The sequence below is a fragment of the Ctenopharyngodon idella genome, chromosome 11, assembly GCF_019924925.1.
Source record: "Ctenopharyngodon idella isolate HZGC_01 chromosome 11, HZGC01, whole genome shotgun sequence".
Taxonomy (NCBI): Eukaryota; Metazoa; Chordata; class Actinopteri; order Cypriniformes; family Xenocyprididae; genus Ctenopharyngodon; species Ctenopharyngodon idella.
Window position 1 is genome coordinate 10,841,891 of NC_067230.1, and position 20,882 is coordinate 10,862,772.

General features: G+C 39.9%; 1 protein-coding gene across 3 annotated transcripts in view; it reads right to left on the reverse strand.

Moving 5' to 3' along the window:
• Window positions 1-20,882, reverse strand: part of draxina (dorsal inhibitory axon guidance protein a) — a 59,075-nt gene that overhangs the window by 33,688 nt on the left and 4,505 nt on the right. For 2 of the 3 annotated variants that reach the window (XM_051911547.1, XM_051911545.1), the window contains exon 2: window positions 3,880-4,372. In XM_051911547.1, the coding sequence (XP_051767507.1) occupies window positions 3,880-4,354 (475 nt within the window). In that variant the 5' untranslated portion in view covers window positions 4,355-4,372. Of the gene's footprint in view, window positions 1-3,879; window positions 4,376-20,882 lie in introns of all 3 variants that reach the window. The other variant, XM_051911546.1, reaches the window with a different exon arrangement.

The window sequence follows — 20,882 nt, forward strand, 5'->3', positions numbered from 1 at the left end:
ACCTGAGATGTTTTCAGATCAGTCATAAATCCAGAATGAAATATAGTTGCTTTATGTCCAGGGAAGTGTTTTTTCATTCATATGGAAGTTGAAAACGCTCGCTCTTCTCCGATTGCTCCGTGCCAGTTTTTTGACCTGAGGGAGGGGTTCTAGCAGACCGATCACAGCGCTTGTGGTCCACGTAGAATTTACGCGTTGTTACATTTTTGAAGAGGTGCAAGTCAGGCTATGTCGTAGGCTACGCATGCTACACACAGCCTACGCCGTACACTCAACGCAGAAGTATAAATCAGCCTTAAAGGCAGAAACTCCCCAAAACAAGCAACCGTTGAAAATGGCTGCATTAAAGGCCTGGAAATAGGGTGACCACATGTCCCGTTTTTCTTGGGACAGTCCCGTATTTCTGTTCTCTTTTTAGTGTCCCGACATAATAAGAAAAAATCATGTTTTGTCCCATATTTTATCATATTTCATCTTTCCTAAAATTTCGTTATGACTGATAGAACGAGTAGTAGTAGTAGTAGTAGTGGTCTGTCACGTGAGAACAGCCCAATCAAATTCGTCATAGAACAAAATTACCATCCAATCACAATTCGCTATCGATTAACTTGCCGTTAGTGAAGGTGGGATAGGCGGAATCACGCTGAATGACACACCAGAAACGCTCTCTCTCACGTGCGCTCTCTCTCTTTCCTTGCGCGCGATCCAGTTCTCTTCTCTCAGACAGCACGTGATCAGTTCTCATTTCGCCTGAATGGTCATGGCCATCATGTGGAATATCTCATGTAAATACAGTCGGTTATGGCTTAAGTGGACGTAAACCGGAGGTGGGTGAAAAATTGGTGGGTGAAAACCGGATATGTGTCAGTATATTACAGCCATGAATTCAATCTTAAAGGGACAGTAGCGTAATTAAAGGATTAGTTCACTTTGAAATGAAAATTAGCCCAACTTTTACTCACCCTCAAGCCATCCTAGGTGTATATGACTTTCTTGTTTCTGACGAAGACAATCGGAGAAATATTGTTAAATATCCTGAAGCATCCGAGCTTTATAATGGCAGTGATAGGGTTCAATGAGTATGAGCTGAACAAAGTGTCCGACTCCCACATCGGAGACCCAGGTTCGAGGCCTGCACAGAGCGGGGCGAGTAGGACCTGGGTAGAGGGGTTACATATAGATGGATATTTTTTTACACAAACGCATCGCTTCGCTTCAGAAGGCCTTAATTAACACTCCGGAGCCGTGTGGAGTACACATTTATGATGGATGGATGTGGATGGAAGCACTTTGTTCAGCTCATACTCATTGAACCCTATCACTGCCATTATAAAACTCGGATATGTCAGGATATTTATTAATATTTCTCCGATTGTCTTTGTCAGAAACAAGAAAGTCATATACACCTAGGATGGCTTGAGGGTGAGTAAAGGTTGGGCTAATTTTCATTTCAAAGTGAACTAATCCTTTAAATACAGTAGTCAACATTTGAAGTCGATCAAAAAAGTTAATCAAAGTTGTCCTAAGAACTAAGTTGTCCTAAGAAGAAGGTTTTAGGACAACTTTGATGAAAGGTTTTGATCCACTTCAAATGTTGACTACTATATGTGTTTGTTATTAATGTTAATCAAACAACAAAATATGTTAAATAAATGTATACATGGTAAATAAACATACTGTATCTGAAAAACAAGTTTATTAGGGCCCGAGCACCGATGGTGCGAGGACCCTATTGTAATTGCTCTGCCAATTATTATTCTTCTCCGAAATGAATCACATTTTTGAGGGCCTAAACATGCTCGAAAACTCATGAAACTTTGCACACGCGTTAGAAGTGGTGAAAATTTACATCTGATATGGGTTTCAGAATTAGGTGTGGCAAAATGGCTTGATAGCGCCACCTACAATATTTCAATTAAGCGCCCTTCGTGCTATGTTTCACGTACAGTTATGAAATTTGGTAGACACATGTAACAGCCCAATACCTACAAAAAAAGAATTATAAATGCACATTTTCATGCACTATATTCCATTAACAAGATGTTAAATTTAAGTTGACGGCAGTCACTTCATTCTCCATTCAGCATCTTCAAACAGCATGTCATATTCGGCTATGACAGCAAGCACATGAAAAACTTTCTCCAAGATGTTTCAATGTTCCCATTTAATACATAATCTGAACATAAAAGGTCTGTGCTTTTGTTTAAAAGGACTGTATTTTTCTGGAGTTTGGTAATTCTAAATGGTGTCACTATTGCGTGTCTGTTAGATGAGAGCACTGGAGTAGTGGAATGAATAAATCATGTCATTCGCACTCCCAGTAACTATAATTTAAAACCCTGATGAACAAGGCTTAGCAAAATCTTAAATAGAATCAATACCATAGGTGTTGTACACATACACTATCTCTTCTCTTTGTGCTCTAATCGTTTACATTATAGAGCGAGGTTTGCCATGACTTTAAAGATACAGTAAGCAATTTTTGAAAAACGCCGTCATCTTCGCTTTATTTTTCACAAAGCATTATTTTGCTTCATTTATGCTATGATAAAAGAGATTCTTGCGTTGTGTTCGTGCATTTTGGGGGCATAGCAATGAAGAGAGGAGTGTTAGTTTTGTGTTTGTTTGGGTTGATTTCAAATGACAACAGTGTTCAACAGCGATTTTGAGAAATCGCATACTGCACCTATAAGCGCATCATCACATGCCCAGAATGTTTTTGTGCCACTCCGGATTGGAGACTTTCAGACTTTTTTCACAATCAAGAAATACATGTTTAGCCTTTATATTTGTTCTGTCTTATCTATCCTCTTATCTATCATGTCTGTTGCCCTATTAAAATTAAATTACATTTGCATGATTGCCAGCATTTTTATGTACACATTTTCAGCATTTTATCAGATTTGTTTATTAATCTGTTGTCTATGGAGCCCCAGACATGACATGCAGGAAAAAAATAGTAGGCTAAATCGTGCGCACGATTTACTATTTTGTTCCCTCGATTTACTAAAACGTGCGCACGATTTACTATTTTGTTTCCTCGATTTATAAATCATGCATGATTTATAAATCGAGGGAACGAAATAGTAAATCGTGCACACGATTTAGTAAATTGAGGGAACAAATTAGTAAATCGTGCGCACAATTAAATTTTTTTTCTTGCATGTCATGTGCGGGGCTCCGTAGTTGTCAACTAAAGACAGACTTAAAAGTCTCCCTGCAGCTTGCAGGTTTCATTTTTGAAAGTGAAGAATTTAAAGGGATAGTTTACACAAAAATGAAAATTCTGTCATCATTTACTCACTCTCAAGTTATTCCAAACCTGTATGAATTTCTTTCTTCTGCTGAACACAAAATAAGATATTTTGAAGAATATGGGTAACCAAACAGTTGATGGGCCCCAATGACTCGTATTTTATTTTATTTTTTCTCCATACTCCATGGAAGTCAATGGGGCCCATCGACTGTTTAGTTACCCATATTCTTCAAATTATCTTCTTTTGTTTTGTCTGTTTTTTTTTGTTGTTGTTGTTGTTGTTGTTTTTTTGCAATCTGATCACCAAAAGAGGTCTTAGATGGTTTTTGTAAAGACAAAGGCAAGTGTAAACAACCATGAACATGCAAATGTGTTATTCAATTATTATATAAATATTCATTTAAAATCTCAGGGGTTTCTTCAAAATATTTTTATGTCAAATGGGTTCGGCTGACAAAAAAGTTCGGGAATCGCTGCCACAGTCATACAGGTCTGGAGCAATATACGGCTGAGGAAATGTTATCAGAATTGTCATTTTTCTGTGAACAATACCTTTAACCTTTCTTTGTAGAATGGAAAATCTTATCTGGTTAAGTAAGTCTGGTTCAGAAAATCTTTATTACCTTTAGCTCGGCCTTTGTCTCTTTTGCCTCCCTGTTTTCTGTGCTCAGCCAGATGCCCGTGGCCATGTCTCCTGCCTTTACGATTGAACTCTCCCTCTGGTGGATGATTTCCACGCCGCATATGAGCAGGGCCCCTGACTTCATCATGAACCTCCACCCTCATACTGTCCCCAGGCTCCATCTCCAGCCTTACAGGGCTCAGGCCCTCTAGACTTGTCCCATCATCCTCCGGTCGGTCCACAGGCCTTCGAGAGAGCAGTCCAGCATTATCCCTGTCTTTACGTGACCAGTGTTTTCTTCGCTGGTTGCCGCCCAGAAGTCCCATGTCAGGGTCTGACTTGGAGTCAGTGGTGGAGGTAGAAGACCTGGTCATACTCCGTTTGGCATTTTCAGATGGGATCTCAGAGCTGTGCGAGGTGTGGGACAGTGTGATAAGGAGCAGGGCAAAGAGACAACATAAGCCTGGAGCTGCCATCTTCAAATACAGCGCCACCTGCTGGTTAGGGCAAGATCAGGTCAGCTCAGAAACAGACAGATAGATATATTTTCACTTTAAATACATGTGAATGTACACATCTTAATTATTATTTCCAGAATTTTTTTTTTTTTTTTTTTCATATCATGAATTATTAATTCCTAAATATCATTAACTAACTTTTTTTTTATTTTGGAAAGTCATAGAAATGCTACCATGGAGTTTGCTATTGGGGAAAATGAGAACGCAAAAAAAAAAAAAAATATATATATATATATATATATATATATATATATATATATATATATATATATATAAAACTACAACATATATTTGTTGTAGTTTCTATTCGGCACAAAAAATATTATTATTATTTTTTTTATTATTTTTTATTATTTTTTATTATTAAAAAATATTATTATTTCAGAAACTAAAAACATGTTCATCATGGGAAAGGTGTTATTAAAGTCACTGTATGTATAAATTACATTTTTAATGTATTATTGAATAAATTAATAGATTGGTCATCATGTTGCTGACACATTGACAGACTTCTCAAAACATCCAATTAGACTGACAGACCACTCATAACATCCAAATGCAATACAATGCACATCTCAATGTTGGACCATGTGTACAAATATACAGCCATGACGCAAGTTTTGGGTGTTATGGCCAATATGCCCCAGTGATAATGTTTATTACAACTTAGTTTAGCAAGCTAAGCTTAAATTCATCAAAACTGAAAAACTATGACAAATTCTTGAGGAAAAAACTTTTGACTAACATATTGACTAGAAGTTTAAATCAGGACATCTCAAACCAGAGCATCCTATATTACACCCACAAACACTTACATATTTAAATAATGGCTTTGCTTTGCTTTGCTTTGACATGAAGCAAACAAGAGCTCAAAGGCAACCTAAATGTGTTGAGAAAACTTGCCAGACTAAATATCATGTTTGGATTCCCACTAGGCCGAGAATAAGATGATCCAAAAGAAGAATCTTTCCTCAGGTGGCATATCAAAGTCAAGCTTATGAAGAGGTTCTCACCATGCATCTCACCATGCAAATCAGTGACATGGGTCTTACTTTGATCATCCTAGGTCTCCTCTCATCCTCAGATGCTCCCCTCAGTAAATCTGGCCCCTTCACTCTGTCTTTTGTCCCTGAGAGCTGCTCACATTGCCTCAAGCAGCAGGCATCTATCCCTGCATTTAAGACTGGCACCAAGAGATACTAATACAAACATGCTAACTTTACATCTAAGATGTCTTAATATTTCTGATGGTTTATCAAGTTTGTAATGATAGAGTAAGGTTTTTCTTATGATGGCTTCAGGCAGTGTTGGGGGTAACACATTACAAGTAACTTGAGTTACGTAATCAGATTACTTTTTCAAGTAACTAGTAAAGTAACGCATTACTTTTTTAATTTACAACAAAATCTCAGTTACTTTTTCAAATAAGTAACACCGAAAAATACTATTAATTTATCCGGTGGCAAGTTAGGCTTGTGGTATCAGGGGCCCGTTTCAATAAGGAGGTTCAACCAACTCTGAGTTAAAACTTGAACTCTGAATTGACTTACTCTGAAATGGGAAACTCTGAGATTTCTGTTTCAGAACAGCTGATCTGAGTTAGTTCAATTGACTCTGAGTAGGTTGTCTCTGAGTTAAGCGCGTGCACCACGACTATGAAAAGCCATCTTTAATGGAGCTCCAATATTACGATTTACCACGTGACAAAATGACGTCCGCATACTGTACTTCTGAGTCAATGCAAGTGTAATTCTTATCACTGTTATAATATCAAAGGTGAAAACTGGCAGAACGGTAAGTTATTGAGCTAATATTCATTTTCATGGTATCCCACATGCAAAAAGAGAAGAAATAAAATAATTTAATAATTTAAGTGCTTTTTTTTTTTTTGCAAATTATTAACTATTTTCCATGTAGGCTAAAAGTAGCAGTTATTTGCAATAAGTGTAAATAGTAATTAGATGCTATTTATTTTTTATACTGGCAGATACATGCTATTTGCACCTCAGTATTGTTGTAAATTAACAGGATGCAATAATAACAGTGTAAATTATTTTATCACTATTAAACACTCGTTAGGCAATTTACTTCCACTTTTTAGAACATTTTCTTCATTTTTATTGAAAATAAATGCCTTTCTAATGTGATGGGAAAAGGGAGAATAGAGAGCTCGGCAGAAGGCAGATTTGAACCCAGTCAATCACATCGCAATTTAGTTCTCAGCATCCAACGCACTACTACCTACACCACTGAAGCCATCAATCACATGCATTGATTTTAACCTTTTATGACATTGATGGGCAGGGCTACTGTAAATTTGCACTTAGTAATAGACACTCCGAACAATCTTGTTTTCCGTTTGCATTAAGATTATTTTTATTACCACACTGGCAGATATTGATCATTTTAAGTAAAATGCACTTAATTTAGATCCCCCCAGAAAACAAGACTAAATATCTTATATAATTTCCTTATATAGAAAATCCATCTTGATTTAAGAATTTTTAGATATTTGTACTTGAAATAGGACAAAAAATACTCAAAGCATTTTTTGCAGTGTGAATGAATGAATGAACTATTTAAAAATCACTTGCACTTTAAAAAGGGGGAGGAGACCGAAGGAAACTCTGGGTTTACCGAAGAAAACCTGCTCCCGACCAGGTTAGGTTCACAGAGTAAGTTACCATGGTAACTGACTCTGAGTAAGAGTTACCTCCCTTTTAGAAACGGGGGCTTGACTTACCCTGCTTTCTTGGGTTTGACATACCTCCCTTTCTGAAACAGAAAACCCAGAGTTTCCCTCATTTCAGTTTTGTGTCACCAGACCTGTTTAACCTAGCACAAATGTTTGTTTTTTTTTTTTTTTTTTTTTTTGTGTTTGTGTTAATTCAATTAAATTATGAATAACAACAGATTGGAGATTTCGGTGGATAATAGGCTACATAGTGTAACGTCTAGTCAGGCAAAGGAAGAGGAGATGGAAAGGTGGATCAAACAGCATTTACAAACAAAAACAAAGAAGAAAAACTAAATTACAGGAGTCTTAGGAGCAGAAAAACATAACAGCTTTTGCATCTGCATAAAGACAATACTGAACAAAGAACTGAACCAAACTAGGGCTAGAGATAATGAGCAACTAAACTAGAAACAGGTGTACAACATAATCAGTTACTGTGGAAACAAACTAGTGACTAGAACAAAGTAAACCAGAAGGAAACAGGAAACAAGAACATACAAACTAAAAGTCCATGAAATACAAACTGAATCTGACACTAAACGTTACACATAGGTCTTGCCAGCTACTTTTTTTCAAAAAGTGGAGGGGACATGTCCTATGCACAAATGACACCTATGTACTCTATTCAAGAACTTTTTCCTTTTATCTACCATTTAATATTATTGTTTGAATTAGAAGATATTTAATTCGTAATAAAAAACAATATATGAGGCATATTTGCTAAATGTAAACTATAAGGGGAACAGAATTACATTTAAAACAAGTTTCTGGTTTAAGCCGCAACCCCATCCGATTTTATCCAAATAGATACAGACACAAATAATTTTGCCATTGTTACCGTTAAGTTCTAGTTCTGTTTTGGTTTCATTTTCATTCTGTTTCCTGTTCTGGTTTGCCTGAGTTCTGTTAGCTTGTTTGTTTCCATAATTACTCTTAAAAAGTTCTGCACCGATTTCAGTTTCTGTTGATTACTCCCTGTGTATTTGAACCCTTAGTTTCCTCTGTTCATTGTTCCGTGTCATCTTAGTATAATACGGTTATGTTATTCTATTTTCCTATGTGTTTCCTCTTGGAATTATTATTAAAAGACTATTGAATTACAGTGGTCTGCCAGCTTTTCTGACTGAAAATGTGAGAGTGCATCATTTTTATCATATTTTACAAAAGTACTACTAATTTCTTTATATGTGAAAGTTTTGACAAAATTATTGAGTACACCCATTATTCATTTGGGCTGGCTGAATAAATGAACATCCCAATCTGTACTTCCAAATAGAACATATTTTAAAAAGCTCAAAAAATGTTTTTGCCGCCCTTAAGATCTATGTAAACTTATCAAAAGAGAACATTACTCTTCATTGCCTTTGCGACTGGAAAGCACATTAAGAAGACAAAACTTAGATTGCAGCTCCATCTCACACCATTATTGCCTTTTAATTGGTATCTCAGTGCTATGATTTAGGTAATGAATCAAGCTCAGTGAAATAAAGCAGAATTTAATGAGAGTCTGGTACAACTGGGGGTAATGAGAAGAGTTTGATATGCTATGGTTTATATTATGCATCTTTCACTTTCACAATCAGATTCAAAAATGTCTTGCATGCACACAGAGCATTTGGCATTCTGACAAATCTTTGTGATATACTCTGATCCAAAGATAATTATTGTAGTAGCTACAGTGGCACTAGAACCCTATATTGATCCACAAATTTGACCTATATATTGATTAGACCATTATATAAGTATACAAAACATAGCATGAAAACAACACAGGCTCATTGGAAAAATGTGCCTGTGATGAGATTTCTGCAAAGAGTGGCACTATAAGTTTCTATAGAGTACTGTAGCCGTGACATCAAAACCTAGAAGACTAATTCGAAGTATGGATTTTTATAATGGGGGGTTTCAATTTATGAGTAAAGTAAGGTCTGTGGTCAGAACCAGACTTGACTATTGTAAAAAGTGTCAATTACAGCATTTAATTTAGATGCACTGAGCATCCTGTATAACCAGTTGCTTTCTTGAATCTCCCGGGAAATAACAGCGTACATGTAGTTCAGCATTCTTACGTACAGCAACATGTATACAGTAATGTTCCGATGACTGTATGCATATAAACACTGCATTTGAAATATGGCTGCAACTCAAATATAGATAGAATTTGATGTGCTTGTAAACTTTGTCATTGACAGGACCTAAAAGGTTTTCAATGCTATGCTAACACTGACATGTAATGCCACTCTTCACATGAGTGCAGAAACTTTGTTTGGATGCATGTAAAAATTACTTGACTGTTCGCAATTAGATTGAATTTATTTGAATTAATGAGAGTCTGAGGACATAAACATAGTAGTAGTGTTAATTTTGAGTAGTTATAGCATTGTGTTAGTGCTACCATTGTATCAATTAGTGTTTGTATTGAGTTATTGCCCATGCTTTAATGGGATTAGGGGTGTTTACATTGTGCTGATGTCAGCATTAGCATATTTAGGTCTCTCTGAGGCTTTCTTCAATGTGGGAAAGGGGTAGTCCATCAACCTGGCAACTCTCAGGCAGTGATTCTGGTCTGTGAAGACAGCGGCATATGATAAATCAATGAGGACAGGGTATTGAGCTTGGGTGGGTCGATAGTTGGAGCAGCTTTATCAGCCAGAGATGCACAAATGCACCTCACACCCTGCAGAGATAGTTGTGTAGAGTTGCTAGCCAGGGGACTTTATTGTGGGCTATTTAAGAACTCATCCACAAAGGCTAAGTGAAGGAAATTGCATATGAGGCTGAGTAGCAAAACTCCTGCCAGAGGAAATTTGTATCAAGATTGTAGGCCCTTCATTTGGGAATACACTGACTACTTTAGAATATCAGTGAGTTGTACACACTGTGCTTTTCACAACCGGAGAGGGTTTGGAGCGACCGCTGAGCTTTAGTGTTCACACAATTGCTGGTTTCTATACAGCCTGAGCACACCCCCAAATACTTTTTTTGTATGACAAGTGTGTTCATTAGCAGTTCATTAGTCTCTCATCCACCAAACAAAAACAACATTAAAGATAACTAAAGAAATGAACAAAAATCAAGCATAAAAATTTTTAAAAAAATAAAAAATGTCAGGAAGCTGCTCAGATTGCTGAAAAGGCCTCACAAATTAATAGTCTGGGTGATGTGAGTTCATGCTGATCCAATACAAAAACTGCCCACTGTCATGTGACTAAAAGTTGGACCTTTGAGGGGGCTGAATGATGGGATGAAATAAAATCTTGAGATGTGGGGGTCGTGCACCCTGCAGGGGCTTGGTAGGACCTCACCCACAAAGACCACACACTAATTAAATAGGAGCCATGGTAAACATATAGCTACAACATCTGGCATGAGATGGCAAAGGCTCAGTGCTCAGCCTTAAGGTGAGATGCTGACCATGAGATGACAAGAGAGGAGGGATGTTGAGGGGGTGGGGAACCTTATGTATCCAATGCATGATTTATAAAGATGCTGGGCTGTGAAAAATCAATAATACAGCCATTGGCTGTAAAAATGTTGCCTATTTGTTCTACATAAAATTGCTATGTGATTTCCAAATTTCTAAAAGACCTTGATCAAAACAATATATGATTCTTATAAATTCTTAATGCTAAATTGGAATTTGACAGTAAGAAATGGTTATTCAGTACTAAAAATCACTGCAGATTTACACGTTTTCTGGAGAAAATGCTAGATGCCGTACTGTATACGTTATCCAAAAAATGAGTACTGGTCCATGCAAAACCACTAACACAATGCTACGGTATTCTTGGTGGTTGAAAGTAGCTTATACCATACTGCTATGGTTACTAAAGGTGTTTTGATAGTTTCTTAGCATGATGTTGTGGTTGTTCAGGGTGGTTGCTATGACATTGCTAACTATTCCACACAGAATCTCTACAATATTTAATTAAGAGTCCTAAAACTGGGCTGGGGTCTCTCCTTCTATGTTAGTCTATAGGATTTTTCCACACATTTTTTTGTCTGTTAGGCAAAAGAATATGTCTGATCACTTAGAAAAGTAAATATTTGTCTTTTTTTTTTTTTTTCAGAAAAATACTGTAAACATTTTACACTAAAGATCTGTTAATTAACAAATCTTAGTTAAGATCTGTTAATTAAAGATCTGTTAATTAACAGATCTTTAGTGTAAAATGTTTAGCCTACAGTATTTTTCTTAAAAAAAAAAGACAAATATTTACTTTTTTAAGTGATGAGGTGAGCATAAGAGACTTCTTTCAAAAACATACATACATACATACAACCTTATCCCCATAGATAAACATAAACACTTAAAAAATTAAATAAATAGCATAATGTTGTAAATATGTCAATACTGTATGTATCTATGTAAATGCAAGTAAATGTACGTGTGGTAGAAAAAATACATACAAATACTCATGAGATCACATTGTTAAAATACATCAGTTAGGTTTAGGGTTAGAAATTGGGATTAGGGGATAGAATATACAGTTTGTACAGAATAAAAATTATTAAAATTATAAAAATTATATCTTTGGAAAGTCCCTATTAAACATGAATATGTGTGTGTGTGTGTGTGTGTGTGTGTGTGTGTGTGTGTGTGTGTGTGTGTAAAAAACATGTTTAGGAACACTTAATACTAATGCAATTAATGTCCAATAAAGGTTTGCTTACAGCACTTAATGACATTTTCAGATTTTCCATGACCTAATCTAAAGTGAGAACTCCTCACTTCTCCTAATAACCATTAACAACTCCTTTACAACTAGTTTAAAATATTGTACATCACTTCTATGGTTAATAAGTTGTTAACAAAGCATAAAAAACATCTAACAATTTTATGAGCTAATAAAACAATAATAATTTTGTTAATTAAAGTGACAGTGGTTCACTATTTGTATATAGCCTATTAATATATTAACAATGTAAAGACTAAAATAAATAAACTATGAACTAACTATAAACCAATAGTTTGCAAATGATTTGTAAGTACTTTAACACTGTATAGTGCTACTTATTTTAAAGTGTTACCAAAAAGTTTAAAGTTTTACAGCCTCTAGTGTTCATTTCAGCTGGAAACTGCAGTGATTTGTATGCACTGGTATGTGTTTACAAAAATGTTGGCAGAGGCACGTTTTACCCATGAACCTGTGTTGATTGTTTTGGTAATTATCAGTACAAAAAGATTTTGGTACTTTAAGTTTAAAACTTCAAGCAAGATTAGTAAAATAAAATGATATATATTAATGAAATATATGGTTATAAATGTACAAGATTTATATATATATATATATATATATATATATATATATATAAAGTGTAATAATACACCTGTATTTAGTATTTACATGAGCGTAATACTTAGTTGTCGTTAATATAGCTCCCACGGTTCATCCTCCGGACCGCCGGAGGGAGCCATCACCGGAATATTGACTCCCTGCCATTCGGACTCCATTTCCCATAGGCCCTCATTCCTGGGACTGACTGCACTTTCACCTGCACTACATCACGCACACACTATTTAAGACACGCACACACACCACATCTTCGTGAAGTCTTGATTTGCTACGGTAGTCATTTCTGAGTGTTATTCTGTGGATTGATATCTTGTTATTACCCGGACTGTTTATTATCTGTGAACCTCTGCTGCCTGCCCTGAACTTTGCCTGTACTCTGGACTGTGATTGTTTGCCGCCTGTCTTGATCTCTGCCTGTGACCCGTCTCTGATCCCTGCTGCCAGCCTCGACCCCTGCCTGTCCCTGACTACGGTATTGCTCTGCCCTTGTCTGTACTGCTGCTGTGTTTAATAAAGCTGCTAATGGATCCACACACTGTTGACCCATCATTACAGAAGACTTCGCCATCCAGCGATCCAGCAGCTTGGTCACAGATTTCCACCGAGTTATCCGCTCAAGCCAATCAGTTAGCGATGCATCACCATCAACTGAGCCGCTTGACGTCGGTAACAGAAGAATTGGTAAAGACGCTACAAGGCCTACGACTTACTCCCGCCGAGGTCGTCACGCCGCCGCTCGCTGCGCCTGCCACGCCAGCCTTTCCCGCTCCTCCAGTGGTGAACCCCAGCCTAGCTCTGCCAGAGAAGTTCGATGGCACCCCAACGAAGTGTAAGGGTTTCCTTCTCCAGTGTTCACTATACGTTAATCAACAACCCTCGCTGTATCCCACAGAAACCAGTCGCATATCCTTCGTGTGCTCTCTGCTTACCGGCAAAGCGCTGGACTGGGCCACTGCTGTCTGGAGAGATGATAGCTCAGTATTCCCCACATTGGCTGAGTTCCTACAACGATTCAGAGAGGTGTTTGAACATCCCGCGGGGGGCCAAAGTCCGGGCGATCAGCTGCTCTCTCTCACTCAGGGCAAATCAACGGCGGCTGAGTATGCTTTGCAGTTTCGCACTTTGGCGGCTCAAACCAACTGGGTGGAGGACACATTGAAATTACTGTTTCGTCGAGGTCTGACCATGGAGTTGCAAGCGGAGCTCGCCTGCCGGGATGAAGGTAGCTCATTGAACTCATTTATCGAACTTTCCATTCACATTGACAATCTCATCCGCTCACGACGCCCCACACGCGCCGCCAGCTCTACCAGTTCAAACCCTGAACCCATGCAGCTGGGCTATTCTCCGCTTCAACCAGAGGAGCGAGAGTGGAGACGTCAAATGCACCTTTGTTTGTACTGTGGTCAGGCCGGTCACTTCAAGGTTAACTGCCCAGTTCGACCCACGCCAACCAGCTCCAAAGCGGTGAGTTCCTCCATTCTATCTGATTACTCACCCACCTGCCTCAAGATTCCCGTTCAAGTCAGTGTTAACGAAAACAAATTGTTTCCTCGCAAGCCCTTCTGGACTCTGGTGCGGCTGGGAATTTCATGTCTGACACTTTCATTAAAGAACACAATATACCCTTAACAGACTGCCATTTTCCGTTAACAGTGGAGGCGCTAGATGGAAAACCGATCGGAGGAAGGGTGGCATACATCACCGAGGAACTCGGACTGCAGATCGGAATTCTTCACCACGAACGCGTACAGTTTTATGTCATTCATTCACCCAACAACCCCATTATCCTTGGTCTGCCGTGGTTCCGAACCCATAATCCACATATTTCATGGAAGGAGGGACAGATACTGCAGTGGGACGCCTTCTGCCATAAGAACTGCTTACATCCAGTCATTCCCCTGCCAAGCCAAACGGCCCAGCTGAACGAAACCAACCCCAAAAAGCTTAACATCCCGGCCGAATACGCCGATTTGGCTGTGGCATTCAGCAAACAGAAGTCGACTGAATTACCTCCTCATCGCCCTGGAGACTGCGCCATCGAACTGCTACCAGGTACCACACCTCCCAAGGGCAGAATCTTCCCTTTGTCACAGCCCGAATCCGCCGCTTTGAAAGCGTACATTGAGGAGGAGTTAGCCAAGGGGTTCATTCGACCATCCACGTCACCCGCCTCGTCAGGCTTCTTCTTCGTGAAGAAGGACGGAGGACTACGACCCTGTATAGATTACCGAGGTTTGAATGACATCACCGTCAAATTCTGTTATCCCCTGCCTCTGGTGCCCGCTGCTCTCGAACAATTACAACAGGCTGAGTATTTCACCAAGCTGGACCTCCGCTGTGCATATTACCTCATTCGTATAAGGGAGGGAGACGAATGGAAGACTGCTTTCTCCACGACCACCGGCCACTACGAGACCCTTGTCATGTCGTTCGGGCTCTCCAATAGTCCGTCAGTGTTCCAGTCTTACATCAACGACGTGTTCAGAGATATGCTGAACCGCTGGGTCATTGTGTACATCGATGACATCCTCATATACTCCCGGTCATTGGAGGAGCACATCCAGCACGTCCGAGCCGTCCTGCAAAGACTTATCCAGCATCAATTATACGCCAAAGCAGAGAAGTGCGAGTTCCACCAAACCTCCACCTCCTTTCTGGGGTAGGTCATCAGCCGAGACGGGGTCGCTATGGATGATAGCAAAGTCAAAGCTGTACTCCACTGGCCCAAACCACGCACACTCAAAGAACTACAGAGGTTTCTGGGCTTTGCAAATTTCTACAGGCGGTTCATACGCAATTTCAGCAGTGTTGCAGCTCCGCTAACCTCCATGACTAAACGTCAGACATCTCGCTTACACTGGTCCTCAGAGGCTGATGAAGCATTCAACGAGCTAAAAGAACGGTTCACCACGGCACCCATTCTCTGTCACCCAGACCCTGACCGACCTTTCATAGTGGAAGTAGACACCTCTAACACTGGCATTGGAGCCATTCTGTCTCAGCGCCAGGGTACCCCTGAGAAAATGTTTCGCTGCGCCTTCTATTCCAGAAAGTTGTCTGCAGCAGAGCGAAATTATGACGTGGGTGACCGTGAGTTACTGGCGATGAAAGCGGCGCTGGAGGAATGGCGCCATTGGTTGGAGGGAGCCCAACATCCATTCACCGTGCTCACCAACCATAAGAACTTTAGAATACCTCCGCTCCGCCAAGCGCTTGAATCCCCGCCAGGCTCGATGGGCCATGTTCTTTACCCGCTTCCAGTTCAAAGTGACTTATAGACCTGGGTCCAAGAACACTAAAGCCGACGCTTTGTCCCGACAGACAGACCGGGTAGAAAGACCGGACACCGAAGAACATATAATTCCCAACACACTCCTCCTAGCCCCAGTCCAGTGGGATATAATGTCAGAAATAACGCAGGCCAACGAACAGTCCGCACCACCACCTGCATGTCCGCCGGACCGCACATTTGTACCAGCTCCCTTAAGAGACAAACTTTTGCACCACGTCCACGACCTTCCCAGTTCTGGTCACCCAGGTATCACCGCCACTCACAGCCTTCTCCAAAATCAATTCTGGTGGGATTCCATGCTCCAAGACGTCACTCGGTTTGTCCACAACTGCACAGCCTGCTAAACATCCAAAACCCCTCATCAATCCCCGGCTGGCCTGCTTCAGCCACTGCCCATTCCACAACGCCCCTGGTCGCACATCGCCGTAGACTTTGCCACCGACCTTCCTGTATCACAAGGCAACACCACCATCCTCACTGTTATAGATCGCTTCTCAAAAGCCTGCCGCCTCATTCCTCTGCCCAAGCTCCCCACTGCTTTCGAGACCGCTGAATTGCTCTGCAACTTCGTCTTCAGGTTTTACGGATTACCTGAGGACATAGTGTCAGATAGAGGTCCTCAATTTACTTCTCGAGTCTGGTCAGCATTCTTCAAGAACCTGAACGTCAACATCAGTCTCACGTCTGGCTACCACCCCGAATCCAACGGGCAGACTGAGCGGATGAATCAAGAACTTACCCGCTTCCTCCGCACCTACTGCCAAAGAGACCAGATGGAATGGAGTCGATACTTGATGTTTCCCTCAGAAAACCAGCCACAGGGATTACCCCCTTCCAGTGCATCCTAGGCTATCAACCTCCTTTGTTCCCGTGGTCAGGTGAATCCTCTGAACTCCCGTCAGTCAACGAGTGGATGCGAAGGAGTGAGGAGACGTGGGATCTGGCTCATCACCATCTGCAACGCGCTATCAGGAGACAAGAGGTCCAGGCCAACCGACACCGACGACCGAACCCCCAGTACGCTGTGGGGCAATGGGTCTGGCTATCCACCAGGGACTTATGGCTGAGACTTTCATGCAAGAAACTCAGTCCCAGGTTTGTAGGGCCTTTCCAAATTACTAGACAAATTACTCCTGTTTCTTTTCGGTTAAATTTACCTGCTAATTATCGTATCTCTCCCACTTTCCATGTTTCGCTGCTGAAACCCTCCGGAGGTCCGAGAGGGGAGCCGGAGGGAGCCGAGGGCTGTCATCCCCCACCACTGAGGATTGAGGGCGAGGAGGCTCGATTCAAGGCGCCGGGGTCGGAGACTGCAATATCTGGTCGACTGGGAGGGATACGGACCGGAGGAGCGATCCTGGGTCGACGCGGGTAATATCCTGGACCCTGCACTCATGGAAGAATTCCATAGGACGCACCCGGAGAGACCGGACCCCCGACCACGTGGTAGACCCCGGCGTCCGCCTCCTCGCGTCTGGAGCCGCTCGCAGGGTGGGGGCTCTGTCGTGAATATGGCTCCCACGGTTCATCCTCCGGACCGCCGGAGGGAGCCATCACCGGAATATTGACTCCCTCCCATTCGGACTCCATTTCCCATAGGCCCTCATTCCTGGGACTGATTGCACTTTCACCTGCACTACATCACGCACACACTATTTAAGACACGCACACACACCACATCTTCGCGAAGTCTTGATTTGCTACGGTAGTCATTTCTGAGCGTTATTCTGTGGATTGATATCTTGTTGTTACCCGGACTGTTTATTATCTGTGAACCTCTGCCGCCTGCCCTGAACTTTGCCTGTACTCTGGACTGTGATTGTTTGCCGCCTTGTCTTGATCTCTGCCTGTGACCCGTCTCTGATCCCTGCTGCCAGCCTCGACCCCTGCCTGTCCCTGACTACGGTATTGCTCTGCCCTTGTCTGTACTGCTGCTGTGTTTAATAAAGCTGCTAATGGATCCACACACTGTTGACCCATCATTACAGAAGTAAATGTTAAAATCACTAACCCTAAGTATATGAGCAATAATAACAGTGATGCTTAATAATAATAGTGATGTGTGAGTTGATGAAAAGCTAATAATTCATTAAATCTTAAAAATTTGACTTGGGGAAGTCATATGTCATCAGCAGGGTTATTATAGTTAACTAAACACACACACAAATACTAAAACATTATATAAAAATGGAGAAATAATATTTTACAAATAAAAACTCATTGAAAATATGGTAACACTTTAGTATAGAGTGTTCAACACATATAAACTATTAACTACAACTTTTCCCTCAATAAACTCCTAATTTACTGCTTATTAATAGTTAATACGTTAATTGTTAAGTTTAGGTATTGGTAGGATTAAGAATGTAGAATAAGATCATGCAGAAAAAGGCATTAATATGTGCTTAAGTACTAATTAATAGCCAATATTCTAGTAATATGCATGCTAATAAGCAACTAGTTAAAAGACCCTAAAATAAAGTGTATAAATAAAGTGTACTGGAAATATTTATAAAAACTATAATAGTATATGAATGATACTAAAATAGCTCTGGTCATCACCTTGTAAAAAAGCACTAAAATAAATATTCCACTATATCTTGATTATGTTCATATTTCTAATTATATATAAGAACATAAGAATAAGAATATTCAATTTCCTTGTCATTTCCAGTCTATCTGACAGAAATATATATGCTGGAAACACATTCCAATAACCTAGTCCTCTGTACTAACACAAGAAACAAATCACAAACACATGCTTCAATGTCAGACACATTCATATGAGATACCAGACATAGAAGTATAGCCATACAACAAACAGAGATCTCAGTGGATTCATGAAGTAGTACTTCAGTAGTCCGTAGAGTAAACAGCAGGCAAGTTTAGATTATATAAGATATTCAGCAAAGGGTCACAGCATGGAGCCTGGGATGGTGCTGGAAATTCAGTAAAAGACAACGAGACCCAAAACCAGAAAGAGAATGAAAGAAAAATAGAAAGAAAAAAAGCACGGGGGTGGAGTAACCACAGAGGATATGTGTGAGCACAACATGGTGTTCAGACACTTCAGATCCACTGTGTGAATAACTGATAAAAGCCTCCACAAGCGACTTGGATGATATTGTGCAAAAGTTTGAAAGGAATTTGAAGCTCACTAATGAACTCAGTGACATTTCAAGAGGAGGGAGAGAGCTTCCACTGTGAGGTCTTCAACATCTCCTCCTGCTGAGATCTGGGGCTCCATAAGCCATCTGTTGCACCCCTGCTACCTCCAGAAAGCAAGGGGGGGGGGGGCTTTTCAAAGAGATGAAGGGTTGAAGCTTTTTCTCTATACTTCCTCAACTGGAAAATCTAAGAAGGTTACAACTTTTGAGAGTTGTCTGATACTGAATGAGGTGAGTATAGACCACATACGGGACACAGAGAACATTTTCTTAGTCATTACCAGCTAACTTTAATTGGTTTCTATTCTGGGAAGTATATGTAGGTCTACCTCAGTTAGAGTTTGCTTGAGTTTGTGTTTAGGATTGGGTCATGTTTGATGTGTAGAAGCAGTTGGCTGGACTCTAAATGACATGAGGGGATGCTGCCCATGGCAGATTCACACCCACAGATTTTCACACCCACCAAATCTGCTGGACCGTGAAGACAAGAATAGCCATCAAGAAAGGGTGGCACTATTGAAGAGCCTCAATAATATTCTGCTACAAAACTAGTAAGCTGCCTTACTGTCTACTGCCTACATAGGTAGCTGCCTTCTAAGGCAGCATCCTCACTGAAATGGAGCCTCATTAGTGACTGATTTGGAATGCACATAGACAGCTTTGTATGTCTTCCTCAGGCAAAGAACATGGGAGACTTGATTCACATTTGATTTCAACAGAATTTGGTGTTAGCATGTTGCCAAGCTAATAATGTTATAGGCTACTCTAATTAGAACAAGATTATTTAGTGCAGAATGAGTAAAATAGTTCATTATTAATATGTTTTAACTATTTTTTTATCAACACTTTTCAGTATTGAATGAATATTTAGGGCCAAGCACTGAAGGTGCGATGGCACCTATTGCATCGATTAGTTTTCTTCTTCCCCTTTTCCTCCTAGACGTTTCAATCAGATTTTCACAAAAAAAAAAAGAATAAAATCATCTTCAGACCATGCTTGCAAAAAGTTATCAAAAGATAAACCCAACTGTTCTTGAAAAACACGCAAACAAATTTGACAAAGAGCATGCCAAATTGGATGCGAGGCTATATTTCCACAGTGCTTTAGCTTATTGAGATTAGTCTTGGTATGTCATCACAAGCATGACCAGAGGATACATGTAGCGTTTCGGCACAGTGCCACCTACTGGTCAGGAGATATGAAAAATTTTTACATATATCTTCTAAACGGTTTGCCCAAAAATCATAAAACTGGTCTCTTTTGATTCAATTTAGCAAACCGTCATGAATGATTCTGAGCGTCGGCCATTTTTAATTTTGTCATAAAATGCTGTATTTTATGAACGCATTAGTGTATCATTACGAATCTTGGTATGTGTCATAGGGCATGACCAGAAGGTACTCAAAACGTTTCAGAACAGCACCACCTTCTGTATAACTAAAAAATATAACTACATTTTAAAAAATGCCAATAGCTTTTAAATAATTTAGCTTATTTTAATGAAACTGGTCTTTATAGATTTATTGAGTCATACCAAGAACAATGATTCCAATTATGCCATATACGGTTAAACTTGCTGTCCGCCAGGCTGATTTTTTTAAACCTACTTTTTCAAACTCCTCCTAGACCGTTGATCCAGTTTTCACCAAAATCGGCTCAGATCATCCATGCCGGCAAAAAGTTGTCAAAAGCTTTTGGATAGACCAAACCATTCTCAAATAATAACTAGTCTTTAATTACTTATTGTTACAGTTTTTTCTGAAGCTCCCAGTCACGCTTGCATGTCTCATTGTTACCTTTTGTTCTTGGCCCTATTAATTGCTGCTTGCAGCTACACCTATAAATTACATTTCTCTTTTGCTAGCTATCATGGATGGATCTTTCAGTACCTGACAACAATATGCTTCTGTTTAACATGGTTCAGTACTTCAGCCAAAGTGATATAAGGAATGAAAACTAAGTTAATGTTTAGAAGTGTAAAAATTATGC